Below are 19,429 nucleotides of genomic sequence, written 5' to 3'. Positions count from 1 at the left end.
TTGTTTTTCATCGTCTCTTGTTTTGTTGCTTCTTTAAAAAAAAAGTATTTATTCCACATTTTAATAGGATTTATATATTTTTTTGTTGGTTGTATTTTGCTAGTTGTTTAGGATTAAAAAGAGGGGATTAACGTCAATGCATTACATCAACCTTTACCCCTCAACATGTGAATAGAAGGAGATTGCCTGCCCTTATTAACAGGCTTCCTTATAGGTGACAATACCCTATCCCGTTAGACAGAGGCCCATTTAAAAGCAAGGGGCTTTTATTTTGTTTTCAGCTGAATTACTGCATTGGCGTTACCTGTTGTTAACCCTCGGTGTTAAAGAAACACACACACAATCAAGCACTTTCACACTTGGGTGCCATGGGCCGTTAGTTAGGCCGGCCGGAGTGTCGGGATGAGGGTTCAGTGTGAGCGTTCCAAATGGCACCCTATTCCCTACTAGTGCACTACTTTTGACCAGGGCCCATAGGGCACTATAGGGAATAGGTTGCCATCGTGATGCAGCCAGTGGCTCACCCACCCCCTCCCTCCCTCTTTCCCCTGTGTTTTCATGTAATTCAGGGAGAGTGTGGAAGCGTGCTGGCGCGCAGAGGTCATTGTGAGGGCTATGCCCCCCCCCATCCCTTCTCCTCTATTGTCCCCATCGTTGCCATTAAGTTAAATGGGGCTCCTGCAGGAAGCCAGAGGGCCTGTTTATGACCCAGGGCCGAGCTCCTCCTCGCCAGCAACTAGTTTACTAATGGAAGGTGCCTCGTCTAAATAAAGCTTAATGGGTCGTTTAATCTTTTTTTCGTCACGGAAAAGGGAGAGAGGAGAATGAAGGGGGAGAGAAAGGGCCAAGAAGGAAGATTCCTGGGGGATGCTGCTGTTCAACAGCTTTTACTAGTATTTTTCCATCTTTATTTGTGTCCTCTAGTTAAGTGGTCAATGTTGACGATCTCCGCCTTGGAGGGCATCGAGGCAGAGCGATTTATACGTTTACAGACGAGTACATTGTCAACCCTTTAGACATATGCATCTTTTTAGGCCTGTCTTTTTATTTTGTCCCCTCCAGGCTTCTGTACAGTTTAGCGTTCAACGCACGTTTCCTGAGGCATCTCTGGCACCTGATACAGTCCATGACTACCAAAATGATTACAGGGTGAGTTGATTGAATGTTGGTCAGGGGCTGTATGTATCAAGCGTCTCGGTTTAGGAGTGCTGATCTTGGATCAGGTCCACCCCTGTCCATGTCATCTTATTCATTGTGATCTAAAAGGCCAAACTGATCCTAAATCAGTACTCCTGCTTTGAGACACTTGATATATGCAGCCCTGAACACAGTGACAGACCTTGGTGGGCTGTCGGTGAATGTAAGCCAATTCAATGTGCCCCATTGGCATAAATTCCCAGGTAAATATAGCAAGTCTCTTTTTCTTCCCCCCCAGGTCCATGGTTCCACTGCTGCAGGTCATCTCCCGGGGGTCTCCCATGTCTCTGGAAGACTCCAATCGCATCATTCCCCTCTTCTATCTCTTCAGTTCCCTCTTCAGTCACTCGCTCATCTCTGTGCACGACAGCGAGTTCTTTGGCTACCCCATGGAAGGTCATGGTAGGCCACTCCCTCTGTACTATTCCCTATGCACTACTTTTGACCAGGGCCCATAGGGTGCCATTTTGGACGCAGACCTAGTCTCAAAATCACCTGCCTCTTGTTTTGAATCAGGGTGCAGCTGACATTGTATTTTACTTTGAATTTAAAGGCTTCTACACATGTACACTGAGTGTACAAATCATTAAGCACAACTTCCTAATATTGAGTTGTACCCCCTTTTGCCCTCAGAACAGCCTCAATTCATCGGGGCCTGGACTCTACAAGGTGTAGAAAGCGTTCCACAGGGATGCTGGCCCATGTTGATGCCAATGCTTCCCACAGTTGTGTCAAGTTGGCTGGATGTCCTTTGGGTGGTGGACCATTCTTGATACACATGGGAAACTGTTGAGTGTGAAAAACCCAGCAGCATTGTAGTTCTTGACACGAATTGGTGCGCCTGGCACCTACTACCATACCTTGTTCAAAGGCACTTCAAATCTCGTCTTGCTCATTCACCCCCTGAATGGCGCACATAAACAATTCATGCCTCAATTGTCTCAAGGCTTAAAAATACTTGAAACTGTCTCCTCCCTTTCATCTATTCTGATTTGAAGTGAATTTAACAAGTGACATTGATAAGGGATCATAGACTGACCAAGTGAATGCAGGTTGAACCTATGTCATGGAACATTTTTTTACACTCAGTGTATTTTTATCCAAATGGATAGTCTCATAAATCTGTGTCTAATATTCATTGGGCAACAACAGTAAGAGATATAGGGTGACATTTTCCTCCTGGCAAAGACAGCTGTGCTGTGAACGAACGCACAGGTAGAAATAACGGGAGCTCCGATACTGTACCTCACGATTGCGTTGCATAAGGTGTGTAAATCGCGCTTTTGATTAAATCTCCGGTTGAACTAAAGTTCTTTCTCATGGAAATTGGAACAAAAGTTGTGCTGCATAATTCATAATTTAACTTAGTGCATTAGCTCACGGCACAGTTGTCTTTGAGGGAGGAAAATGTCGCCTGCACTGTGTTCAATGGCTGAGTGACGGGGAACAACCGTCCATTCCTCCTGTCCACCCGTTTTCAGGCCACAGCAATACGTCCATGATGCCGTTCACATTGTCCGAGCTGGTGACCCTGTCTCGGTTACTAAGGGACGCTTGTCTGGGCATTATCAAGCTGGCCTACCCAGAGACCAAGACGGAGCACCGCGAGGAGTACATGGCCGCCTTCCGCAGCGTGGGGGTCAAGACAAACACAGAGGTGCAGCAGCGCATCCAGGCCGAGCAGAAACGTTGGGTCCAGCTCTTCAAGGTGATTGCCCACCCATCGCCCTGGCATGGTCAGGGTCATATTCATTACTCCCACTGTAGCAAAACTTTTTACAACGGGAAAGGCATACAAGCTTTTCTTATTGGACAAATTTCAGGTAGTCCCTCCCCTTTGTGACTCGTTTGCTTCCGTTTTGCTCCGAGTGAATGCGACCAAGGCAGTGGCTCCACATCTAATTGAGGTTTTTGATACGGTCCTATGTTTGCAAAATAGTTCAGAAAACGTGTTTCGCAATCTAACATTTAGATGCCTCCCAACTGGCTTGATTCCTTACTCTTGTAACGGATTTGGAAAATGGTTACATGCTAGTGTATTCAGTGTCCTCTTGAATGCCCTCTTTTTAAAAGTACAATGCAGCCGTATTTCACTATCACATTTCTGGGTAACAATTAAGTACCTTTACTGTGATTGTTTTCAATTAAAATGGTCAAAAAGAAGCAAAAATAGCTTCTTAGCAAAGGGAAATTTCTCAAGCAAGACTTTTGTTAGGACTGTCTGGGAGTGGTTTGAGTGGGGATTGGAAAACTGAAAAATAGCTGTTATTGGCAGAGATGTTTAGAACTTTCTTATTGGTCTATTAACTAATTTACAGCATAGTGACATCACCATGGAAAGCCAGAACTCCATCCCTCTAAAACAGGCTGAAGTTTCAGTTGGTCTTTTCAAACAGCTCTTACACTAAAAGGGCATTATCATAATTTTCACAATTTCACAATATTTTTCCAACTTCATAGTGTGGAAATATATATAAACACAGGAAAACCACGTTTTTGACTGCACTGTGCCTTTAAAATGTCATATTTTGACTTTGGATTCTCTCATAGCCTTTACAAAAATGTGTCGATCAGCAACAGAGCATGCATGGCTAAATTCACACCAGGAAGAGCAAAGGGGGTTGAATGAGGACACATATTGTCTGTTTACTGAAAGGAAATGAGACAGATAACAACATTAGGTTAATTCGCCACTCGTCAGGCCTCTCTCATCTTTACCTCCCTCTCCTTCACTCTATCCTCCTCTCCCTCTTTCTCTCTCTTTCCCTGTAACGGTAATTAAGCGACTTCATTCTTGGCTTTGAATTTGAGAGAGGGCCTCGAAGGTGAGCGATGCTTTCTTTCAGCCGAGGTGTTGGCCGTGTACAAATGCGGCAGGAATTTCATAACAGATCGAGGAGCGCAAACACCGTCAGCTAAAACGACCCATTAAAGAAGTGGGAGAGCAGGGGAAAGGCATTTTCCAAATTGAACGGGGCTGGATTTACAGTCGTTTTAACGCCGCTGACCCCCTAACACGCTAATGTTTGGTTCGAGTCATCAGCCGTCCCTCGACCATCTTTTATCACCCCCATTGTCGAGCTATCTATATAATTGAAAGAAGTTAATTTAATGAAAATGATCAACTAAGCTTGTATTAATATTGCTAATGGACCTTCTCTTCTTGGCTATGTTTGGAGAGGGATGTCACGGTGGAGTTTGGGAAAGGCCCATTAAGGCGTGCACTTAACCCGATGGGCTAATTAAGGAATGCTTATTCATTCCTCGGAGTAGGGGCTATGTCTCCGAGCCCATCGTCCGCGCCACGAACAGCGTTTTGCACTCCCCATTATTACTGAGAATACCGACTCCAGTCGTCGCTGATGACTGCTCGAGATTGATCGCGTCCCGTATGAAAACGTTGTGCGTTTTAAAAATAACATTTCCATTCAAACGATGTTGCCTGCTTATTGTATTAAATTGTTTCAAGGTAATTACGTGATTGACTACTCCTCCTAGCTAGTGCCGGTAATGACTGTGGAGTGAGATTATGGAAAGGATCAATATAGACGTAACAAGTTCAGTCTTTACAGTGGAGTACTTATCAACTTCTGTCTAACATTCATATCCCAACACTGCACACAGTAAGACATGGGATAGGAGGCAACAAATCCATGTTTTTCACAGGACAGTACAGGAACATGTTTTTAGGACAGGACAGTTAAAGATTGACATTTTTTGATATTGACGGTACTGGACAGGAATAAATATCCCAACAACTCTCACCCTGACCCTAACTCACAGTACAACAGAGTTACACCGGTCAAAATGTTGCTCTTGGTCACGTGGCTGATGTCAATTAACTCTGGTGCTGGACATGGAGGGACGACTCCAGCCATTTCTCTTTTATACTATTGTTATGGCATGCTAATGGCTCAATCACAAATAGCTTTAGAGGAAGCAGCTTGTTGTCTAGCCTCCACATAGGTTTTGTTTCTTTGTAAACAAACTAATCTATGTTAAAATGACACGTTTGACGTGTTTTAAAATGACTAGTATGTTTAACTTTTGGTTTCACGTATGTATTTTGTTGCACTTTCACTTATTCATTACATAACCAGCGTATTTTCATTTGTTTTTATATGAAGTAGAGAGACTGAGAAAGAACAGAGGGAGTGGTTTTGTTCTCACAGTCCTGAGTGACTGACTTTTATTTGTGTTGTTTATTGCTATTTCTTTTGCAGGTCATCACTAACTTGGTAAAGATGGTGAAGGCTCGTGACATCAGACGACCATTCTGTCCAGCAGGCCATTGGCTTGCTGAAGAGGTCAACATCCGAGCAGATAAGGTAACCGTGCTCTCGGCCATTACATCAGACTCGTTGCCCTTAATGAGATTATCCGTCTTATCACTAATATGCTTTACTCAATAACACTTCACTGACACTTCATTTGAACAATCCACCTGTATGACTGCATACAGGACTTATGAAACACCATTTTAGTTTATATATGTTACAACGACATCTACGGGATGCATGCAATGTCATGAACTGAGCTACTGAGATGTAGCTTCAGGAGTATCTATGTAAATGGTGTTAAAATGGATCGAATACGTTAACTTTATTGTCCAATTACATGGACATTCATTTTGTGAGGTCAGCATACAAATTACACTAAAACAATACATTATAGTACATGCAGTACAAAAATACTGGGAAGTGACCATACACGTATACGTAGTCCCTGTGGCATACTGTCAGGACATGTATTGGGTCCACATTTTGTCCTTTGTAGGATGTTGTTACTATAGCCATGCTGACTGGAGACGTGCTCGTCCCCCTCCAGGTGACCCAGTTGTACGTCCCTTCAGCCAGACACGTGTGGAGGACGCGGAGGATGGGACGCATCGGACCCCTGCAGTCCACACTGGATGGTACGATACAATATAGTAGCCCCAAAAAGTAGTTCCTGTTATGCATTAACGAAGACGGTGGGAAACCCTGTGCATCCTAGCTATCCGGTATATAACTGCGCATATCCAGCTAGTGTTGGCATGGGGGAAGTGTGTCATGTTTTCCTATGGGAAACATGAACAGTTCCCTGTCTTAGTAATACGTGTCTTTGGCATTAACCAACCACTGATGGTCGTCACAGATTTTAGAAGTACAGTGAAATACCCTAATTGGGGTATAGGGAACACTGTGTGACCTCTGGTAAATTAAGCTCTTAGGTCAGCTCAGCTGTAATCTCAGGTTTGTTGTTTTCCTTCGAGTCACTCCAAAATGCCTCAGCGAAGTGCCAGGGAGGGCAATGGGCCGAGAGAGACAGCCAGGCTCTTATGCCCTTTAATTTCGAGCTGCATCGCGGGCCTCCGGCAGTGGGCAGAGAGAGCTGGTGTGAAAACAAACAGATAACAATGCGTGTATGATCTGCCTAATGCCACTCCGGCCAGCCCCGATACCTAGATCAATTCAATTAGCCTGAGAGTCCTGATGAGCGCAGCCACATCTGGCTGTATATTTGTCTACCCTTTCTTCGTTTCCTTAAATGGACAGGCCCTCGGGTGATGAATGGCCAACGTATTGACCACTCCGGGCCATATTTCTCCTCAAAGATGGAAACCTGATGGGCGAAATGCAGATGGGATTGACTAATTGAGCAGAAGAATTTAGCTCTAAGGGAGACAATGAAGGGGTGGAGAATGGCAGTTTAACTTTGCTTTTGTGGCAGTTTTTGGTTCTAAACGGTTCTGAATGGCGAGTTTAATACAAAACAAACATCCACTTAATGGAAACGGCCGGGCATGTTGGACAGGCAGCTCACAGTTGCATTAATTGAAAGTGTGTGTTAGTGAGGAAGGGGAAGTCGAGGCAGGATTGAGCACTCTTTAATGGGCTGCCTGTAAACAGTCAGCTGGGTGGAGAGAGGGGGCCTAGCAGGTTTGTAGTCGGGTAGGGAGTAGGGTTAGCAGGTATGCAGGATGGGGGGCAACTGGAGAAATGGAAGGATTGGGTTATCGGTGTTTGGCCCCCTTCATGAATACCTGTCTGGGTTTTCTGTTCAGTGTTTGTCATTAGGGAGATTCAGGTCAAGAGTGTGGGGTTTAGATTCTGGTAGTGGGAAAGAGAAACCTCTGTGCAGCCTGGTCAGCATCTATCCACACACTGTGTGGTCATGGAAACCCTACATGGGGCTTTTAGGAAGCCCTACATGGGGCTTTTATTAGATGGATGGATGAATTAGAGCCGGATGGATGGATGGATAACTAGATGGAGGATCAGATTGATGAATGGGAGGATAGTGTGGATAGATGGGTTAATTGATGAAGTGAAGATGGATAAATGAATAAATAACTAGATGGATGGGTGGAAGACAGACATATTGACTGTTACAGAGCAGTTTAAGCTAACGTTGTTGTACTGTATTGTATGTAGAGTTATGCACGGGTCAGCTTTTTGGAGCCGGCCACATCAATTCCGAGCCCCACCCGATATCCGACATCAGGACAGATTTTTCTCCACAACCTGACCCACCTGCATAGAATTGTTCCCGAGAGCCGATTCGTGACCTGCCAAATAACATCAATTTCTTTAGTTGCTTTTATGACTCCAGAGTAGTAGACTATTAGTGTATTCCCCCGCATGAATGAATTTGTCTGCATGTCTATTCAGCGTTTGGATAAAAGGAAACCATGCCACGAATTAAGAACGATAGGCCTATCTTTTTATTTTCTCGATGCGATGCGGCACATTGACAACTCGGATCTCTTTGAAAAAGAGCCTTCTAACTAGCCTTCTACTCACCTAATGAAAGCCTATAGCTGACATAACACAACAATACCTTGACATTCAATATTTAGATAAATAGTTTAATTAAAACTTAATCAACAATTCCCAGAATCTAATAGGCTATAGGCTGCAAAAATAGCCTACATTTAGTAGGCTACTCAAACTTTTACCAGCCGCACCGGTTCAAACTTTATATGGCCTGCGTATGGTCAAAAACTGGTACGCTCAATGCTGTCGGGGGTACTATATATATATATATATTTTTTTTTTTTCAAACAGTCCATTTATTTTTTCTAACGGGGCTATACATTTGGGTGAGGTTTTTTTCTCGCCTGAGTAGCCTCGTTTCACTTCCAAAAATAAAATTAAACCATCTAGTGTTCAGCGAAATAACAACACAATGTCAAATACAGGTAGCCTAGTCAAATAATGAACATCCAAACACATGTTACTCTTTCACGGGAATTCCACTAACGGTCCGTATGTAGCCAAACGTAGCTGCTGCTCCTGTTGGTATCTGTACTGATGGCGCAAAAGCCATGACAGGGAGACATGGTGGAGTGGTAATGCGCATGCAAGCAGTTGCTCCCGACGCCACTTGGGTACACTGCAGCATCCACCGAAAGGCTCTTGCTGCCAAGGGAATGCCTGACCGCTTGAAAGACGTTTTGGACACTACAGTGAAAATGGTTAACTTTGTTAAAGCAAGGCCCCTGAACTCGCGTGTATTTTCAGCACTATGCAATGATATGGGCAGTGACCGTGTAACGCTTTTACAACATACAGAAGTGCGCTGGTTATCAAGGGGCAAAGTATTGACACGTTTTTCTTAATTGAGAGACAAGCTTAAAGTTTTCTTTACTGACCATAATTTTCACTTGTCTGACCGCTTGCATGATGACGAGTTTCTCATACGACTGCCCTATCTGGGTGATGTTTTTTCTCGCCTGAATGATCTGAATTAGAGGTCGACCGATTAATCGGAATGGCCGATTAATTAGGGCCGATTTCAAGTTTTCATAACAATCGGTATTTTTGGACACCGATTTGCAGATTTTGTATTTTATTTATACACCTTTATTTAGGCAAGTCAGTTAAGAATACATTCTTATTTTCAATGACGGCCTAGGAACGGTGGGTTAACTGCCTTGTTCAGGGGCAGAACGACAGAATTTTACCTTGTCAGCTCGGGGATTCGTTTTTGCAGCCTTCCGGTTACTAGTCCAACGCTCTAACCACCTGCCTTACATTGCACTCCACGAGGACCCTGCGTGGCAGGCTGACTACCTGTTACGCGAGGGCAGCAAGAAGCCAAGGTACGTTGCTAGCTAGCATTAAACTTATCTTATAAAAAACAATCAATCTTAACATAATCACTAGTTAACTACACATGGTTGATGATATTACTAGTTTATCTAGCGTGTCCTGCGTTGCATATAATCGATGCGGTGCCTGTTAATTTCTCATTGAATCACAACCTACTTCGACAAACGAGTGATGATTTAACAAGCGCATTTGCGAAAAAAGCACTGTCGTTGCACCAATGTACCTAACCATAAACATCAATGCCTTTCTTTAAAATCAATACACAAGTATATATTTTTAAACCTGCATATTTAGTTAATATTGCCTGCTAACATGAATTTCTTATAACTAGGGAAATTCTATCACTTCTCTTGCGTTCCGTGCAGGCAGTCAGGGTATATGCAGCAGTTTGGGCCGCCTGGCTCATTGCGAACTGTGTGAAGTCCATTTATTCCTAACAAAGGCCGTAATTAATTATGACATAGCATTGAAGGTTGTACAATGTAACAGCAATATTTAGACTTAGCGATGCCATCCGTTAGATAAAATACGGAACGGTTCCGTATTTCACTGAAAGAATAAACGTTTTGTTTTCGTAATGATAGTTTCCGGATTCGACCATTTTAATGACCTAAGGCTCGTATTTCTGTGTGTTATGTTATAATTAAGTCTATGATTTGATAGAGCAGTCTGACTGAGCGATGGTAGGCACCAGCAGGCTCGTTAGCATTCATTCAAACAGCACTTTCGTGCGTTTGCCAGCAGCTCTTCGCAATGCTTCAAGCATTGTGCTGTTTATGACTTCAAGCCTATCAACTCCCGAGAATAGGCTGGTGTAACTGATGTGAAATGGCTAGCTAGTTAGCGGGGTGCGCGCTAATACCGTTACAAACGTCACTCGCTCTGAGACTTGGAGTAGTTGTTCCCCTTGCTCTGCATGGGTAACGCTGCTTCGAGGGTGGCTGTTGTTGATGTGTTCCTGGTTCGAAGCCCAGAGGAGCAAGGAAAGGGACGGAAGCTATACTGTTACACTGGCAATACTAAAGTGCCTATAAGAACATCCAATAGTCAAAGGTATTTGAAATACAAATCGTATAGAGAGAGAGAGTCATATAATTCCTACTACAACCTAAAACTTCTTAACTGGGAATATTGAAGACTCATGTTAAAAGGAACCACCAGCTTTCATATGTACTGAGCAAGTAACTTAAATGTTAGCTTTTTTTACATGGCACATATTGCACTTTTACTTTCTTTTCCAACACTTTGTTTTTGCATTATTTAAACCAAATTCAATCAATCAATCAATCAAATTTATTTTTATATAGCCCTTCGTACATCAGCTGATATCTCAAAGTGCTGTACAGAAACCCAGCCTAAAACCCCAAACAGCAAGCAAAGCATGTGAAAGAAGCACGGTGGCTAGGAAAAACTCCCTAGGAAAAACTCCCTAGAAAGGCCAAAAACCTAGGAAGAAACCTAGAGAGGAACCAGGCTATGAGGGGTGGCCAGTCCTCTTCTGGCTGTGCAGGGTGGATATTATAACAGAACATGGTCAAGATGTTAAAATGTTAAAATGTTCATAAATGACCAGCATGGTCAAATAATAATAATCATAGTAGTTGTCGAGGGTGCAACAAGCACGTCCGGTGAACAGGTCAGGGTTCCATAGCCGCAGGCAGAACAGTTGAAACTGGAGCAGCAGCACGGCCAAGTGGACTGGGGACAGCAAGGAGTCATCATACCAGGTAGTCCTGAGGCATGGTCCTAGGGCTCAGGTCCTCCGAGAGAAAGACAGAAAGAGAGAATTAGAGAGAGCATATTTAAATTCACACAGGACACCGGATAAGACAAGAGAAATACTCCAGATGTAACAGACTGACCCTAGCCCCCCGACACATAAACTACTGCAGCATAAATACTGGAGGCTGAGACAGGAGGGATCAGAAGACACTGTGGCCCCATCCGATGATACCCCCGGACAGGGCCAAACAGGCAGGATATAACCCCACCCACTTTGCCAAAGCATAGCCCCCACACCACTAGAGGGATGTCTCCAACCACCAACTTACCGTCCTAAGACAAGGCCGAGTATAGCCCACAACGATCTCCGCCATGGCACAACCCAAGGGGGGGCGCCAACCCAGACAGGAAGACCACGTCAGTGACTCAACCCACTCAAGTGACGCACCCCTCCCATGGACGGCATGGAAGAACACCAGTAAGCCAGTGACTCAGCCCCTGTAAAAGGGTTAGAGGCAGAGAATCCCAGTGGAAAGAGGGGAACCCTCCCTGCAAGGCAGAGACAGCAAGGGCGGTTCGTTGCTCCAGCCTTTCCGTTCACCTTCACACTCCTGGGCCAGACTATACTTAATCATAGGACCTACTGAAGAGATAAGTCTTCAGTAAAGACTTAAAGGTTGAGACTGAGTCTGCGTCTCTCACATTGGTAGGCAGACCATTCCATAAAAATGGAGCTCTATAGGAGAAAGCCCTACCTCCAGCCGTTTGCTTAGAAATTCTAGGGACAATTAGGAGGCCTGCGTCTTGTGACCGTAGCATACGTGTAGGTATGTACGGCAGGACCAAATCGGAAAGATAGGTAGAACGCAAGCCCATGTAATTTTGTAGGTTAGCAGTAAAACCTTGAAATCAGCCCTTGCCTTAACAGGAAGCTAGTGTAGGGAGGCTAGCACTGGAGTAATATGATCACATTTTTTGGTTCTAGTCAGGATTCTAGCAGCCGTATTTAGCACTAACTGAAGTTTATTTAGTGCTTTATCCGGGTAGCCGGAAAGTAGAGCATTGCAGTAGTCCAGCCTAGAAGTAACAAAAGCATGGATTAATTTTTCTGCGTCATTTTTGGACAGAAAGTTTCTGATTTTTGCAATGTTACGTAGATGGAAAAAAGCTGTCCTTGAAACAGTCTTGATATGTTCTTCAAAAGAGAGATCAGGGTTCAGAGTAACGCTGAGGTCCTTCACAGTTTTATTTGAGACGACTGTACAACCATCCAGATTAATGGTCAGATTCAACAGAAGATCTCTTTGTTTCTTGGGACCTAGAACAAGCATCTCTGTTTTGTCCGAGTTTAAAAGTAGAAAGTTTGCAGCCATCCACTTCTTTATGTCTGAAACACAGGCTTCTAGCGAGGGCAATTTTGGGGCTTCACCATGTTTCATTGAAATGTAGAGCTGTGTTAAATTTAACATTACGTTTTCGAATGACATCCCCAAGAGGTAAAATATATAGTGAAAACAATAGTGGTCCTAAAACGGAACCTTGAGGAACACCGAAATTTACAATTGATTTGTCAGAGGACAGACCATTCACAGAGACAAACTGATATCTTTCCGACAGATAAGATCTAAACCAGGCCAGAACTTGTCCATGTAGACCAATTTGGGTTTCCAATCTCTCCAAAAGAATGTGGTGATCGATGGTATCAAAAGCGGCACTAAGATCTAGGAGCACGAGGACAGATGCAGATCCTCGGTCTGACGTCATTAAAAGGTAATTTACCACCTTCACAAGTGCAGTCTCAGTGCTATGATGGGGTCTAAAACCAGACTGAAGCGTTTCGTATACATTGTTTGTCTTCAGGAAGGCAGTGAGTTGCTGTGCAACAGCTTTTTCTAAAATTTTTGAGAGGAATGTAAGATTCGATATAGGCCGATGGTTTTTTTATAATTTCTGGATCAAGATTCGGCTTTTTCAAGAGAGGCTTTATTACTGCCACTTTTAGTGAGCTTGGTACACATCCGGTGGATAGAGAGCCGTTTATTATGTTCAACATAGGAGGGCCAAGCACAGGAAGCAGCTCTTTCAGTAGTTTAGTTGGAATAGGGTCCAGTATGCAGCTTGAGGGTTTGGAGGCCATGATTATTTTCATCATTGTGTCAAGAGATATAGTACTAAAACACTTTAGTATCTCCCTTGATCCTAGGTCCTGGCAGAGTTGTGTAGACTCAGGACAATGGAGCTTTGGAGGAATACCCAGATTTAAAGAGGAGTCTGTAATTTGCTTTCTAATGATCATGATCTTTTCCTCAAAGAAGTTCATAAATGTATTACTGCTGAAGTGAAAGCCATCCTCCATTTGCGAAGGCTGCTTTTTAGTTAGCTTTGCGACAGTATCAAAAAGAAATTTCGGATTGTTCTTATTTTCCTCAATTAAGTTGGAAAAATAGGATGATCCAGCAGCAGTGAGGGCTCTTCGATACTGCACGGTACTGTCTTTCCAAGCTAGTCGGAAGACTTCCAGTTTGATGTGGCGCCATTTCCGTTCCAATTTTCTGGAAGCTTGCTTCAGAGCTCGTGTATTTTCTCTATACCAGGGAGCTAGTTTCTTATGACAAATGTTTTTAGTTTTTAGGGGTGCAACTGCATCTAGGGTATTGCGCAAGGTTAAATTGAGTTCCTTGTTAGGTGGTTAACTGATTTTTGTCCTCTGACGTCCTTGGGTAGGCAGAGGCAGTCTGGAAGGGCATCAAGGAATCTTTGGGTTGTCTGAGAATTTATAGCACGACTTTTAATGCTCCTTGGTCGGGGTCTGAGCAGATTATTTGTTGCAATTGCAAACGTAATAAAATGGTGGTCCGATAGTCCAGGATTATGAGGAAAAACATTAAGATCCACAACATTTATTCCATGGGACAAAACTAGGTCCAGAGTATGACTGTGGCAGTGAGTAGGTCCAGAGACATGTTGGACAAAACCCACTGAGTCGATGATGGCTCCGAAAGCCTTTTGGAGTGGGTCTGTGGACTTTTCCATGTGAATGTTAAAGTCACCAAAAATTAGAATATTATCTGCTATGACTACAAGATCCGATAGGAATTCAGGGAACTCAGTGAGGAACACTGCATATGGCCCAGGAGGCCTATAAACAGTAGCTAGAAAAAGTGAGTGAGTAGGCTGCATAGATTTCATGACTAGAAGCTCAAAAGACGAAAACGTCATAGTTTCTTTTTTTGTAAATTGAAATTTGCTATCGTAAATGTTAGCAACACCTCCGCCTTTGCCGGATGCACGGGGGGTATGGTCACTAGTGTAACCAGGGGGTGAGGCCTCATTTAACACAGTAAATTCATCAGGCTTAAGCCATGTTTCAGTCAGGCCAATCACATCAAGATTATTATCAGTGATTAGTTCATTGACTATAACTGCCTTGGAAGTGAGGGATCTAACATTAAGTGACCCAATTTTGAGATGTGAGGTATCACAATCTCTTTCAATAATGGCAGGAATGGAGGAGGTCTTTATACTAGTGAGATTGCTAAAGCGAACACCGCCATTTTTAATTTTGCCCAACCTAGATCGAGGCACAGACACGGCCTCAATGGGGAAAGCTGAGCTGACTACGCTGACTGTGCTAGTGGCAGACTCCACTAAGCTGGCAGGCTGGCTAACAGCCTGCTGCCTGGCCTGCACCCTATTTCATTGTGGAGCTAGAGGAGTTAGAGCCCTGTCTATGTTCGTAGATAAGATGAGAGCACCCCTCCAGCTAGGATGGAGTTCGTCACTCCTCAACAGGCCAGGCTTGGTCCTGTTTGTGGGTGAGTCCCAGAAAGAGGGCCAATTATCTACAAATTCTATCTTTTGGGAGGGGCAGAAAACAGTTTTCAACCAGCGATTGAGTTGTGAGACTCTGCTGTAGAGCTCATCACTCCCCCTAACTGGGAGGGGGCCAGAGACAATTAATCGATGCCGACACATCTTTCTAGCTGATTTACACGCTGAAGCTATGTTGCGCTTGGTGACCTCTGACTGTTTCATCCTAACATCGTTGGTGCCGACGTGGATAACAATATCTCTATACTCTCTACACTCGCCAGTTTTAGCTTTAGCCAGCACCGTCTTTAGATTAGCCTTAACGTCGGTAGCCCTGCCCCCTGGTAAACAGTGTATGATCGCTGGATGATTAGTTTTAAGTCTAATACTGCGGGTAATGGAGTCGCCAATGACTAGGGTTTTCAATTTGTCAGAGCTAATGGTGGGAGCCGTCGGCGTCTCAGACCCCACAACGGGAGGAGTAGAGACCAGAGAAGTCTCGGCCTCCGACTCCGACTCGCTTAATGGGGAGAACCGGTTGAATGTTTCTGTCGGCTGAATAAGCGACACCGGTTGAGCATTCCTACAGCGTTTCCCTCCAGAAGCCATGTTGAAAGTTGTTCGGCTGCGGGGACCGTGCGAGGGGGTTTATACTAACGTTACTATATGTACTTACTGGTGGCACAGACGCTGTTTCATCCTTTCCTACACTGAAATTACCCTTGCCTAACGATTGCGTCTGAAGCTGGGCTTGCAGCACAGCTATCCTTGCCGTAAGGCGATCGTTCTCCTGTATATTATAAGTACAACGACTGCAATTAGAAGGCATCATGTTAATGTTACTTAGCTTCGGCTGAACATGTTTCATTATTTATTTGAGGCTAAATTGATTTTATTGATGTATTATATTAAGTTAAAATAAGTGTTCATTCAGTATTGTTGTAATTGTCATTATTACAAATACATTTTTTTTTAAATCGGACGATTAATCGGCTTTTTTGGTCCTCCAATAATCGGTATTGGCGTTGAAAAATCATAATCGGTCGACCTCTAATCTGAATCTAGGATTACAGGGACTCTCCGCAACTACACTGCTAAAAAAAATAAAGGGAACACTTAAACAACACAATGTAACTCCAAGTCAATCACACTTCTGTGAAATCAAACTGTCCACTTAGGAAGCAACACTGATTGACAATAAATTTCACATGCTATTGTACAAATGGAATAGACAACAGGTGGAAATTATAGGCAATTAGCAAGACACCCCCAATAAAGGATTGGTTCTGCAGGTGGTGACCACAGACCACTTCTCAGTTCCTATGCTTCCCGGCTGATGTTTTGGTCACTTTTGAATGCTGGCGATGCTTTCACTCTAGTGGTAGCATGAGACGGAGTCTACAACCCACACAAGTGGCTCAGGTAGTGCAGCTCATCCAGGATGGCACATCAATGCGAGCTGTGACAAGAAGGTTTGCTGTGTCTGTCAGCGTAGTGTCCAGAGCATGGAGGCGCTACCAGGAGACAGGCCAGTACATCTGGAGACGGGGAGGAGGCCGTACGGGGGCAACAACCCAGCAGCAGGACCGCTACCTCCGCCTTTGTGCAAGGAGGAGCAGGAGGAGCACTGCCAGAGCCCTGCAAAATGACCTCCAGCAGGCCAAAAATGTGCATGTGTCTGCTCAAACGGTCAGAAACAGACTCCATGAGGGTGGTATGAGGGCCCGACGTCCACAGGTGGGGGTTGTGCTTACAGCCCAACACCGTGCAGGACGTTTTGCATTTGCCAGAGAACACCAAGATTGGCAAATTCGTCACTGGCGCACTGTGCTCTTCACAGATGAAAGCAGGTTCACACTGTGAACGTGTGACAGACGTAACAGAGTCTGGAGACGCCGTGGAGAACGTTCTGCTGCCTGCAACATCCTCCAGCATGACCGGTTTGGCGGAGGGTTAGTCATGGTGTGGGGTGGCATTTCTTTGGGGGGCCGCACAGCCCTCCATGTGCTCGCCAGAGGTAGCCTGACTGCCATTAGGTACCGAGATGAGATCCTCAGACCCCTTGTGAGACCGTATGCTGGTGCGGTTGGCCCTGGGTTCCTCCTAATGCAAGACAATGCTACACCTCATGTGGCTGGAGTGTGTCAGCAGTTCCTGCAAGAGGAAGGCATTGATGCTATGGACTGGCCCGCCCGTTCCCCAGACCTGAATCCAATTGAGCACATCTGGGACATGTCTCGCTCCATCCACCAATGCCACGTTGTACCACAGACTGTCCAGGAGTTTGCGGATGCTTTAGTCCAGGTCTGGGAGGAGATCCCTCAGGAGACCATCCGCCACCTCATCAGGAGCATGCCCAGGCGTTGTAGGGAGGTCATACAGGCTCGTGGAGGCCACACACACTACTGAGCCTCATTTTGACTTGTTTTAAGGACATTACATCAAAGTTGGATCAGCCTGTAGTGTGGTTTTCCACTTTAATTTTGAGTGTGACTCCAAATCCAGACCTCCATGGGTTGATAAATTGGATTTCCATTGATTATTTTTGTGTGATATTGTTGTCAGCACATTCAACTATGTAAAGAAAAAAGTATTTAATAAGATTATTTCATTCATTCAGATCTTGGATGTGTTATTTTAGTGTTCCCTTTATTTTTTTGAGCAGTGTATATTCAATGTGCGGGACAAATTTGAGGCTATGATTAAGAAGTTGGTGCTCTACTCTGTCTGCACTAACAAGGACAACACACAGGTCTTTCCATCGTTGTATGATTTTTTGTGTGCAAATGAACTCAAGTTTATGAACAATGTCAAATGTGATATAGCAAAGCACCTGAGTGAGTTGGGTGCGCAATTACGCAGGTACCTTCCCAAAACGGATGACACCAGATTTGTTATCCCTTTAATGCCCTGCCTCCAGTCCACTTACCGATATCTGAACAAGAGAGCCTCATCAAAATCGCAAATTGCAACCAGCGGTTCTGTGAAAATGTAATTTAATCAGAAGCCACTGCTAGATTTCTGGATTGGGCTACGCTTAGAGTATCCTGCCTTGGCAAATCGCGCTGTGAAGACACTGATGCCCTTTGCAACCACGTACCTATGTGAGAGTGGATTCTCGGCCCTCACTAGCATGAAAACTAAATACAGGCACAGTCCGTGTGTGGAAAATGATTTAAGACAGATTCTCTCCAATACAACCCAACATTGCAGAGTTATGTGCATCCTTTCAAGCACACCCTTCTCATTAACCTGTGGTGAGTTATTCACAATTGTTGATGAACAAATACGTTTTTTTTTTTATATAAGATGGTTAAATAAAGAGCAAAAGTATTGATTATTATAATATTATTATTTGTGCCCTGGTCCTAGAAGAGCTCTTTGTCACTTCCCGCGAGCCGGGTTGTGACAAAAACTCACACTCATTCTTATGTTTAATAAATGTATCATATAGTAGTGTGTGTGTATGGCTGACCCTGGTGCTAGAGGGGGTACGCAGCTGGAGGTTGAATGTTTGAAGGGGTACGGGACTATAAAAAGTTTGGGAACCTCTGGTCTAAATAAACGAAAGCCTGAATTAATATAATATTTAACTGAATTATCGTAAACAAATGCCTGCTTGCACTTTTGCAGGCTGTGTATCCATCTACCGGGTGGTTGTCCTCCCTGTCCACAATGACTACAAAATCCTTCCAACCCGGGGATTTCACTCGCACAGCACCTGTTTCCACGATGGTGTATTTCACCATCATAACCTTTCTTTCTAATTCTCCTGTTACGTTACCCATTTTCGTGTGAGCTAGGAGTCAGGGAAAATAAACTTGGCAACATATATTGTTGCGTGGCAGAAGGGAAAATAAACTTGGCAACATATATTGTTGCGTGGCAGAAGGGAACATAAGCACTGCACCTGGACAAATTAGGAATGTTTCAGCACCACACATAATGGACAGTTCCCTGCTCCACTCTCACTGCATAGCTGGTAGCCTAAGCCTAGGCTATGTCTGCCTCGCCGCTCACGTAATGGAATTTGCAACACAACTCAACACAACAAGCTATTGGCTTTTTATCTTAATTTGAAACGTTTCCAAACCGCAGTATAATTGTTCTGAACTGCGAGCCTCCCAGAGGGTAGGAAGAATGTTTTCATTTCACCCCCCTGCTGATTTAATTTTTTTTGTTTTGGGTCAACCGCGGGGAACCGTGGGTATTCGACCAGATGCAGGTCTCTACAGTATTGTTGTTGAAGAGGAGGGAAAAATAAAGGATGTTCTATTTTATTCTATTCTAGTGGGGATGGAGCCTCCACAGCTGTCTGTGTCTGAGGAGAGACACTTGGCCATCCTGACTGAGCTGCCTTTCGTCGTGCCCTTTGAGGAGCGAGTCAAGGTGCTCCACATCTCAGCCCTGCATATTGCTCCATGTACTTGTTATAAAACCCAAACCCTTGAGGAATAGTCTGTATAACTGACTTAATTTTCACCTCAGTTATCAATGTGTCAATATATTAGTTATTCTAGAAGTCGCAGACATTACCTCTCAGAAACCAATTGAAGAGAAAACAAGCACATAGCATTTGTTTAAATTGTTTTATCTTCTTTATT

At 44.1% G+C, this 19,429-nt stretch overlaps 1 protein-coding gene across 2 annotated transcripts in view; it reads left to right on the top strand.

The window, feature by feature from the left end:
* The window catches only part of LOC106578613 (ubiquitin-protein ligase E3C), a 46,104-nt gene that overhangs the window by 10,332 nt on the left and 16,343 nt on the right, over positions 1 to 19,429 (top strand). For both annotated transcript variants that reach the window (XM_014157612.3, XM_045702164.2), the window contains exons 12-17: positions 1,063 to 1,149; positions 1,436 to 1,599; positions 2,679 to 2,905; positions 5,421 to 5,525; positions 6,025 to 6,112; positions 19,117 to 19,214. In XM_014157612.3, the coding sequence (XP_014013087.1) occupies positions 1,063 to 1,149; positions 1,436 to 1,599; positions 2,679 to 2,905; positions 5,421 to 5,525; positions 6,025 to 6,112; positions 19,117 to 19,214 (769 nt within the window). The remainder of the gene's footprint in view (positions 1 to 1,062; positions 1,150 to 1,435; positions 1,600 to 2,678; positions 2,906 to 5,420; positions 5,526 to 6,024; positions 6,113 to 19,116; positions 19,215 to 19,429) is intronic.

The sequence above is a fragment of the Salmo salar genome, chromosome 19, assembly GCF_965601325.2.
Source record: "Salmo salar chromosome 19, fSalSal1, whole genome shotgun sequence".
Classification (NCBI taxonomy): Eukaryota; Metazoa; Chordata; class Actinopteri; order Salmoniformes; family Salmonidae; genus Salmo; species Salmo salar.
The sequence above is the reverse complement of the archived record's forward strand: the minus strand, read 5'-3'. Positions and strand labels throughout refer to the sequence as shown.